The following is a 10,447-nucleotide window of genomic DNA, read 5'->3' as shown; positions in this document are numbered from 1 at the left end:
ATTACATAAAAAATCTCGCTGGCTACATAGATTGGATAGAAAAGTAATTTATGTCATTCGGTTATAATCCTTTCCTAAATTAAAAGGATTGTGTAATTCAATCACAATTAACCCTATATATCTTTATTTTTGTAGAACACATCAACACGTAAACACAGAAACTTTATTTTTAAAAAGAATGCGACTTGTCAAAAGAGTGACAAATACCAATATACATTAAATCCATTTTTAAAACAAAAAATTTGCATGCAAAAATATATTTCAATTCATATTTTAGTTATTAAAGAAATTTATACAAGCAATATAATATAAATATAATACAAAAAATTAAATTAGCAAGATTCAAATTATTCATGTATTATACCCATTAAATTAGCACAATAAACATAGATATTCAAACCTTAGTATAGAGCTAATGTATATACTCTCAGCACAAACATACACTAACTCACGAATTTTTTACTTAATTCTCACTAATCAAGCATACAACAATAATGATTATAAATTATTCATGCAAAATACTCATTAAATTCGCACAACAATAATACATATTCGTGTGTTATTACATAGCCAATGCATACACATCATCACAAACAGGATATTAGCTAACCCATGTACATATCAGTGACATATATATTCAAAAAGATTCATGCACATATCAAACTCAATTCATTCATTTTTAGCACATATATTCGTTCCACATACTTATTAGTACAAGAATGAAAATAATTCACATAATAAAAATGTACTGTTCACGCAAATAATTGAAGGTTATCCATATGCCATAATTTCAATCACGTCAAATCTTTATTCCAAATAAATTAGGCATCATTTTCGAAAATGTGTAGTTCGCCGTTTGAAAAGTCAACAAGAAATGCCAAATTTACCCTCCGGAGCAAATAATGCGCGAATTGAGTTGTAACATAAAATGAATCAATGAGAATCTTCAAAACTTGATCTCAGCCGTTAAATAGGACAAGATCTAAGGTTAATATAAGTTCTTAATTTATATACTAAGAGGGGTTTGTGGAACCGCCCCCTATATATATATATATATTTCTTTCTTTCTTTTTCTTTTTATTTCTTTACGTGTTTCAATTTTTTTTTCTTTCTTTATTTTTTTTACTTTTATAATTTTTATTTTTTCTAAAATTTATACAGTTTGATTAATTAAAAAATTCATTACGCGTATCAAATTAAAATCATGACAATAGCTTTAATTTGATTTATAATACATAAAAAAATAAATTTAAAATAAAAAAGTATTCAAATTTAAAAATTTAAAATTGATCTCTTTCTCTCTCTTATTTTATAAAGGAAGTTAGTTTATCATTTTTTAGTTATTTGCATAAAATATTTTGTGAAATCGTGAAAATTATGTACATTTTATTATGCAAGGCTGCAATTATTTTTATAACTTTTTTCATTCGAGATTTTATTTTATAATATATAAAAGAGGAGTTTTCTCCCTTTATTTTTTTATCTCCATTTTTTCTCTTTTATTTTTATAATTTTAATTTTATTCTAAACATTGTCAAATTTAATTTATAAAAAAATATTCAATGTGGATCTTAAGTTTAAGTCCGTAGAAGATCTTTAAACCATATTTTGCATTTATTATATTTATTTATTTAAACATACATTAATTTTGATTTCGTTGTGCATCATACGGATGGTCGTACTAGTGTTATGTGAACGAGTGGTATAATAAACTAAAATTGAAAAGAAAAAAAATAGCGATCAACTTTATTATTGTAGGTGAGAGGATCCACGGCAATTATGCGGGTGAACCTATATCCAATATAATTGAGCTCAATTTTGAATGTGAAGTTGACCGAGTCAACTCGACTTTAGCATTTATATCCAATATAAGTGGTCATAATTCGGGATTGACGTCAACTCAACTTTAGCATTTATATCCAAGAAGTGGTCATAATTCGGGATGTCAATCGGGCCAATTCACCGAATTTTGGGTCAATCCTATCGGATTTTGAGCTAATTGGGTGTAGGTTAATTAGGTTGTCGGATTATAAATTTTTAACTCTAATCCTAAACGCTCGGGTTTCAAACTAGCTCATTCGACTAATCGGGTTAAAGGCGTAAAAATAAAATAATCATTTTTATTTTATTATTCGTAATGATCTAATGTATAATGCATAAAATATACTCACTCCGTCCACAATTTAAAGCCCTATTTGTTCTTAAATTGTTGTCCACAAATTAAAGGCCAATTATGCTTTTTTTACTTTTCTACTCTCTTCTTTTCCTATATTTACTACCATTTGCCACTAATGGACCTACCTTAAAACATATTTATCATTTTTATATTCTATATTTACTACACTTTATCACTAGTGGATCCACTCACAACATCTTTATCACTTTAGTAAACTATCTTTATCACTTTAGTCAACTACCCTTATATTTCATCAACATCACATTTTTTCAACTTTCTTAGTTTCCGTGCCCATACCAAAGTGGAGTTTTAAATTGTGGACGGAGGGAGTACATAGAAATCAAAGATACAAATTATATAGTAAGCATGAAATGCAAAAATATAAGATATTGAAGAAAAAAAATCAAATATTTTTTTTTCAACCGTAGATCTTGATGATCTAAGGGCTGAAAATGATTCTTATTATATATCTTAAGAAATGCTCTTTTTTAGCACTTCCCTATATTAATAAATAAGATTTTATTAAAAAAGAAAAAAGAAAAAGAACCTAAACCCTTGAAAGCACAAGAGAGCGGACTAAGGGCCGAGCCTCATTAAAACCTCAACTTGAGAAAAAAGAGTACTCGTCTAAACAAAACAAGTGTTGAAAGAGCTGAGGTAGGGCTATTTCAGAGACTCCGGCCGAACCATCGCCCCTAAATAGCCCCGGCTCCCGAACACCAAGAAGAGAAGCAAAAACACAAAGGGAGAAAATAAAAAACTCGCAAAGGGAACCCCAAGTGTTCAAAGAAAAACCGCAAAAAAACTCACGACACCAATCCTCGGTCACATACCACAAAAGGGAGACGTGAAACCCGCCCACCAACCGTTCGACCAAAAAGCCTCACAGAACCAAGAGCTCTTAAAAAACCATACGAATGTGAGAATGAGTCGACATATCCACGCGAGCAGCATGTTTGATCTCATCAATCTCATGAGGCCACCAACCCTCATCACGCGCCGTGTTGGCCAAAATATCGGCCACTTTATTACCTTCTCTGTAAATATGTGTGATATGCAATCTGAAGGTCGAGAGCAAATCCAACACCTCCTGCCACAAAGCAAAAAATCTCCAAGGAATCGCAAGAGAGCGCTCACGTAGGAGCCCAACAACATAAGTAGACTCCGACTCAATCCAGAGATTAGCCCAGCCTCTAGCTTGAGCAATTTTAACAGCCGTAATCGCCGCGAATAATTCCGCCTCAAAAGCATAACCCACACCGACTTTATAATGAAAACAGCCTCTGACCTAGCCCCAGTTATCTCTAAACACACCTCCAGCGCCAAGAACTCCAAGAGCCCCTAACGCGGAACCATCCGTATTAACCTTAATCCAGGGCGTCGTAGGAGGCCACCAGTTAACCGTGATGAAGTCCAGTGGTGGAGCGGCCCGACTTTTGGTGCCAATCGTGCGGAGAATCATATAATCCGTCCACACATTGTCCATGTGACCCAGATTAATTCTTGAAGCTAGCGTCCATCTCCAGAAAATTAACTTTAACCATTTGAAGAATATGCTTATGAGATAAGTTCTTATCGTCAAAGATACAACGATTACATTGCGTCCAAATTGCCCAAATCATAGTAATGATACCAGCTTTCCAGAACTTGCTAATCTGCGAGCTGAGATCACGAGTCCAAGCAAGCACTAGAAAACTATGGATATCCAGAGCATGAAATGCCTGAGACAACTGAAACCAACTTAAGAAGTCCGACCAAGCACTTCTGACCGGCGCACACTGCCAAAAAATATGCTCTGCGGTTTCTTCATCGCCTTTGCAAATCGCGCGCCAATTAGGAGCAATCAAACCATGTCGGATAAGACGGTCATAAGTGGGCATACGATTATGAAGAAGTCTCCAGCAAACCATCGACCTATGGATAGGAATAAACTGCTCCCAAATCTAGGAGCCCCAAAGCACCTTCGGAAAGCTATGCCCATAATGAGCGAAGGCAAGAGTAGCAGTGACCTTCCATGTAAAGATGGCTTCCAAAATCTAGTATTCGCACCAGCAATTGGCGCCATAAGGATATCACAAACAATTCTGGGATAAGCATTCACAAAATTTTAGGTGAAGTGCCAAACCCCATCAAAAAAAGTAATCATCAACAGTCTGAGTGAGAGATTCCTTCATAAAAAAAGGTACCCCGTAGACAATAGTCAACCGATACCCAAGCCAATCATCAAGCTAGAAAAGAATGGAAGATCCCGCGCCAATATAACAAAAAGAGTTAGAAACTAACTCTCCAATATTATCTCTGAGACCAAACCACATCGAGGACGTACGGAACCGTTTGCTTTACTCTACAAAAAGAGGTTAAGTACCGTCCCTTCAAGATTACATAACATATAAAATAAGTTGGTAACAATAAAATGTTCAACTTTATTAAGAAAAAATAATAAAATATCCAACAATAGTTTGAACTCATAGAATCAAAGCACCTAAAAAATACAGAAAAGTGAAATGATGAGACAATTTATAATATATTGTCAATTTTTTATTTTTATATTTAAATATTTTATGTTATGTATTCGGGTTTCGGGCTAACTCATCGGGTTGGCCGACCTTATCGGTTGCCGAGCTATTCGATTACGGGCTAGTCGAGTTGTAATTTTATCGGATTGAAAATTTTAAACCCTAACCCTTTCGAATTGATGGGTTAATCGAGTCAGTCTACGGATTTCGAGCTGGATTGACATCCCTAGTCATAATTCCCTCTCAAGAAGCAATTGTGAAGTCTTTTGTCCAATTTCTTGGAAATGAATGGAGTCTGGACTTAATTGTATTTCATCTAGAAAACTAGACTTTTCTCTTGTAGTTAAGTCTTATTCGATATACATAGAATAAGATCTAAATTCAATTCTAGCTAAAACATTACAACTCGGAAACCATCACAACTACATACATACCAAACACCATACCATATATCTTTATAAAATAATAATATCTGGTATCGGCAGTCTCATCAATTATATAATTGAAATGAATATTCTTGCAGCCATGCATGCAAATCCAGTAGCAATCTCAATAATTTTGGCGGCGTTGCTCATGGCTGAGAAATCCATTGGAGCAGGAGACACGCTCTCACAAAGGGAATCTCTCACAGGAAACCAAACATTAACCTCAAAGAGTGGAACGTTTGAAATGGGTTTCTTCCCAACATCCACAAACAGATTCTACCTAAGCATTCGTTACACCCAGATTCCAAAACCTCTAGTTTGGATCGCAAACAGAGAAAATCCATTGCCAGACCCAACCACTTGCAAGCTACAAATATCTTCCAACGGAGATCTTCAAGTCTACAACGGCAGTGATATCTTCTGGTCAACTTCCTCGTCCTCGTCCACGTCACCGGAAAGCGTGGTCGCGGTGCTCCTTGACGACGGAAACCTGATCCTGAGAGATGAACGGCAAGGCATCATCATGACTTGGCAAAGTTTCCATCACCCTACGGATACTTGGCTGCCCGGAGCTACACTTAGCATCGGACAGCGGCTGGTTTCCTGGACGAGCAACGAGGATCCTTCGCCGGGAATGTTCTCGGCGGAGATATCGCCTGAATCTACGATCGTCTTCAAGTGGCGGGGCTCGGCTGTGTATTGGGAGAGCGGAAGCCTGGAGTATGCTGATCAGTGGGGGTTGGATGACTGGCTCGTTTTTCAACCTAATGAAAAACTAGGTAATTCTTGGAGGCTTGATAATGCTCCCTCATTCCCCACCCCTGTTTTCTCGATGCTGGTGATGAGTGTAGAGGGGAGATTAAGGAGGCTAACATCGTGGGGAACAAGTCTACCAAATGAATATACGTTCTTGCCTGGAAAACTTTTCTGTGGAGCCTATGGTATAGTCAGTAGCAGTAGGTGCGAGTGCGTGCGTGGTTTCAGCCCCTCGTCGTCCTCGCCCATCCCCGGGGCTCCCAGCTGTGATAGGAACACCCCTCTCGATTGTGGAGACAGGGAGGGGTTTATGGAGATTTCAGATATCATCAAGTGGCCTAATCAAAAATTAAGGCCAAGAGATGGCGCTGATTCTGATAACAAGTGTGAGCTCGCCTGCCTATATAACTGCAACTGCACAGCTTATGCTTTTGATCTCGGAAAATGCTTCGTCTGGGAAAGAGATTTATTTGGTATGGAACGCGGTGCTTCAGGAGGCCGCAAGTTGCACCTCAAACTTGCCTCTTCTGATCTTCCAAAGCAACCAAGTACTCTTCTGATCTCTCTCTGTGCGTGTGTATTGTGTGGTACTGAAGGAGATTAATGTTTTGCATTTATTTATTGAGGTCAAAGAAACAAGACATTGGAGGTGATGATTGCAGTTGTGGTTCCAGTAGTAGTGGTGCTTGCCACTGCCGCCTTCTTCTACAATAGGAGGACCAAACACAACAAAGGTTAGTTGGAAATAGGTACCCATTCAATCATCACTAAAACTAGATAATTCACTCATCTCCTTCTTGTTGACCTCCATCAACAGTGAACAAGGAAGCAGGGGAGGATCTTTTGTCGTTCGATTTCAACTCAACTAATGATGGAACAATTTTGAGGACAACAAGTAACATGGAAATTGATTTGCCCATGTTTAGTTATTCAAGTGTTTCTGCTGCAACAAACAACTTCTCACCTCAAAATAAGCTCGGAGAGGGAGGATTCGGACCAGTTTACAAGGTATATATATGTGCTTACTGCAATATATTTGGTGGAAATATAAGCAATTCAAAGATCAGAGTATCTTAATATATGCCATGTTTTGTCATAAGTTTTTACATGAAAGACTGTGACACAGTTGGATTTTTGGACAGGGAGGATTACAAAATGGACAAGAAATAGCCATAAAGAGACTTTCCCAAAAATCTGGACAAGGTTTTGAAGAATTCAGAAATGAAATCTTATTGATTGCAAAACTGCAGCACCGGAATCTTGTTCGCCTCTTAGGCTGCTGTATTGACCCTGTTGAGAGCATACTCATCTATGAGTACATGCCTAATAAGAGTCTAGACTTGTTCCTTTTTGGTTAGTACCACTTACTTCACCAACAATCAGTCTTGCTTCATTTGATCAATTTTTATTACAAGTTTGAATATAGTATGAATAAGCATAACATGGATTAGGATCAAAGAAACAAGAGATGCTAGACTGGAAAACACGCACACGCATTGTTGAAGGGGTTGCTCAAGGGCTTCTCTACCTCCATGAGTACTCGAGGGTGCGTATAATTCATAGAGATCTCAAGGCAAGTAACATTCTTCTAGATGATGAGATGAGCCCCAAGATATCGGACTTTGGGATGGCGCGTATCTTTGGAGGCGCTGATTCGCGGGGCTACACCAACAGAGTTGTTGGAACGTTGTAAGTCTAAAAGGACTGATCAAAGATTCTAGCAAACTTATTTTTCTTTTCACAGAGCTGATCCAAAATTGATCCATTTTTAGTGGCTACATTGCTCCTGAGTATGCATTGGAAGGCCTCTTCTCCACAAAATCTGACGTGTACAGTTTTGGAGTTTTGATTCTTGAGATTATTAGTGGCAGGAAGAACACTGGCTTCTACAAAACTGACTCCCTCCATCTTCTTGGACATGTAAGCAAGAACATGTTACATTTCCTAGTTTGTATGTTTTTCCCACACATTAAACCTTCCACTGTGTGAGAAATCAAGAAACATATTTTGCATGTTGCAGGCATGGAATCTGTGGATTTCGGGCAGAGGTGTGGAACTGGTGGATGCTAAGGTGGGGTCTCCGGCAGCTTCGACGGCGTTGAGGTACATAAATGTGGGACTTTTGTGTGTGAAAGAAAATCCCAATGACAGACCAAACATGTCCAGTGTGGTGTCCATGCTTAGCAGTGAGATTGCAGCTCTTCCACCACCCAACAAGCCTGCATTTTCAACTACAGATTTGCTCAGTAAATATTCATCACATCCAAAAAGTGATGAAGATCCTTCTTCTTCTGGAAATCACTTAACTGTTTCAACTATTGTGCCCAGATGAGACGACGACGAAGATGATGATGATGGTCCAGTTATGTTTTGAGTGTCTTTTTTTCATTAGGGGAAATATACTGCATTTAAGTTTACTAAATTCATTTTTAAGTTTGTTAAATACTATTTGTAGAAAATATTTTATGACTTTTGTATCAATAAACTTCAATACACACATGTATTTGCCTGCTCTCTCCCATATCAGACAGCTCCATTCTATCTTACCGAGTTATATTTAGTATATGCAGGGTAAAAGCATCTCCAATTCCATTTCCCATTATATATGGATGTCATATAATTCATAAACATGCTATTGAAAGAGAAAGGAAAACAGATCATCAAACAAATTACTTGAATCTAAACTCCAAATTTCACTAGAAATCTCTTGTGCTTACAATCCAACATCTCACTCAAGCTACACTCCATGCCCTTTTGTGTCAATAGCTTTTGCCTCGACTCTAATCTTCGCGTACCATGCCTAAAGAAGCCGGGATACTCAGCAATTTCATCAATTCTTCTCCTCATCACCTCTTTCAAGAACTTGATTCTTGGTCTCAATGATTTGCTTATACTTTTGATCAGAACTAGAGGATACCCACCAACCACTGCTGCTAACTGACTTGAACTAAACCCACAAGATTTCAAGTACACAACATTAGGTCTCAGAACTCTGTTCACATCCCTGCACAGAACTTCTGGGAAATTCATTGCTGCTCTTTGGAGCTGAGACTCTGTCAGGCCAAGTGATCTTAGAAACACACAAGTTGGTTTAAGCCGTTTTTCAATACTATACCTCGTAATAAATGGATGTTTGGCCACATATCTACCGATCATCCCATCTTTGGACAGACCAAGACTGGCAAGAAAATCCACCATCTGAGAAAGTCTTGATTCAATGCCATAACTTATGATTCTGGGGTTTAAGAGTATCAGTTTGCCAAGTTGCTTTTCAGGAGCACCAAGAACTTCGAAAAAGGCAAGAAGTGGGCAGAGCTTCTCTTCCAAACTGTGCAAGAGTATGTGAGGGAATTTTGTTATGGCAGAAGCTACCTCCTTTGGTCTTGACTCCAATGTTCCAAGGCACTGGATCATCGGTACAAGTTTGTCGTGCAAGTCGAGGGTGAGAATTTCGGGGCACTTCCTAATGGCCATGGAAAGCTTCCCCTCTGGTATGCCTGTGCTTTTCAAGTACCCCCAAGTTTCAGAGGCGATTTCCCTATCGACATCTTCAAGCCGTCTGCACCTGTTGAACATGTCATGAATGCTTTTATCATCAAAACTCCTGTCTTTGAAGAACCACATAATGCCACTACCTGTGTCCATGTTCCTGTGGGATTTTGTAAAGCTTCAGATAAAACATTGAAACTTTAACCATCAAAATGCAGATACAACACAAAAGCTCACTTTCTTCTTCGTCCCAATTTTAATTCTACATTACTATTTTTTAATAATATAGAAGAGAAAAACAAGGAAGCAAACCATAGAATAAAATTCGTGCAATTAACTCAATACAGGCAATCAGTCCCGTGAATCACACACAGTTTAGACAAATTTGGAGCAATGTGACATATCATTCCAGTGGCATTCAGCAAACAGGTCAATGATTTCCAGTAAATTTTCTTGCATTTCGAACACAATTAACCATGAATCTCGAGCCTTACATCTCAGCAAAATTGAGTTAAATTCCGATAAAATATATCGAAGAAAACGAAAACGAACTGCACAAGCGTAAGACGGCGAAGGGGAGAATAAGTGCGGCAGAAGAGAGAAACGGAGAAAAAGAGTTATCTGCAGCGGCGGAGGCGGCGGTGCAAAGCGGTGGCTCGTGGATGGCAACTGCGGGAATTATTTTAGGTGTAAATTCTCTGAAAATCTCAAACTATATCCCTTTTCACAACATGACAAAAATGTCTTCAACAAGTATACAGATTTAAGAAATTGTTTTAAATTTTGAACAATTTTATATCTGAAATTTAAGTTTTAGCATCAGAAAAATGAATTGGTTTTCCAGACAAGTTTCCAAAATGAATTGGCAAAAAATATATTCACACCATTTTCGTCAAAAAATAAAAAATGTACTCGTCTGCCAAAATTCACAACAAAAATTGATTAGAGACCTCTTTATTTTGGATAAATATCATCAAAACTCTTGAATTATACTTGTTTTATAAAAAATATTCTAAAACATTTGAAATGTTCTTTAAACTCTCAAATTATAAAATTTTTATCAAATATATCCAGCATCTATTTTT

General features: G+C 37.3%; 2 protein-coding genes across 3 annotated transcripts; one reads left to right on the top strand and one right to left on the bottom strand.

Annotated features, from left to right (window-relative positions):
* Positions 1–5,113: 5,113 nt before the first annotated feature.
* On the top strand, positions 5,114–8,376 carry LOC130987078 (G-type lectin S-receptor-like serine/threonine-protein kinase B120). The gene is made up of 7 exons (XM_057910671.1): positions 5,114–6,421; positions 6,500–6,607; positions 6,691–6,881; positions 7,016–7,226; positions 7,325–7,562; positions 7,646–7,793; positions 7,894–8,376. Exons 1-7 carry the CDS (start codon positions 5,200–5,202, stop codon positions 8,203–8,205), a joined length of 2,430 nt encoding a protein of 809 aa, XP_057766654.1. The 5' UTR covers positions 5,114–5,199; the 3' UTR covers positions 8,206–8,376.
* A 170-nt stretch (positions 8,377–8,546) lies between these two features.
* On the bottom strand, positions 8,547–10,203 carry LOC130987079 (transcription termination factor MTERF6, chloroplastic/mitochondrial-like). 2 transcript variants are annotated; one of them, XM_057910672.1, is made up of 2 exons: positions 9,857–10,203; positions 8,547–9,522 (listed from the first exon to the last, which is right to left on the bottom strand). In XM_057910672.1, coding segments are annotated over exons 1-2 (972 nt in total). In that variant the 5' UTR covers positions 9,859–10,203; the 3' UTR covers positions 8,547–8,552. The 2 variants fall into 2 exon arrangements, with proteins under 2 accessions (XP_057766655.1, XP_057766656.1); XM_057910673.1 differs by having other exon boundaries at positions 9,915–10,179.
* Positions 10,204–10,447: the final 244 nt, after the last annotated feature.

The sequence above is a fragment of the Salvia miltiorrhiza genome, chromosome 5 (genome assembly GCF_028751815.1).
Source record: "Salvia miltiorrhiza cultivar Shanhuang (shh) chromosome 5, IMPLAD_Smil_shh, whole genome shotgun sequence".
In the NCBI taxonomy this organism is placed as follows: domain Eukaryota; kingdom Viridiplantae; phylum Streptophyta; class Magnoliopsida; order Lamiales; family Lamiaceae; genus Salvia; species Salvia miltiorrhiza.
This window is presented reverse-complemented; position numbering and strand designations above follow the sequence as displayed.

What these genes read in the sequence shown, in the direction of transcription:
- LOC130987078 (XM_057910671.1), top strand. Translation starts at nt 5,200, where the DNA reads ATGAATATTCTTGCAGCCATGCATGCAAATCCAGTAGCAATCTCAATA. An exon ending in TCTAGACTTGTTCCTTTTTG is followed by an intron (nt 7,227 to 7,324) that starts GTTAGTACCACT and finishes AACATGGATTAG; the next exon opens with GATCAAAGAAACAAGAGATG. An exon ending in AACAGAGTTGTTGGAACGTT is followed by an intron (nt 7,563 to 7,645) that starts GTAAGTCTAAAA and finishes ATCCATTTTTAG; the next exon opens with TGGCTACATTGCTCCTGAGT.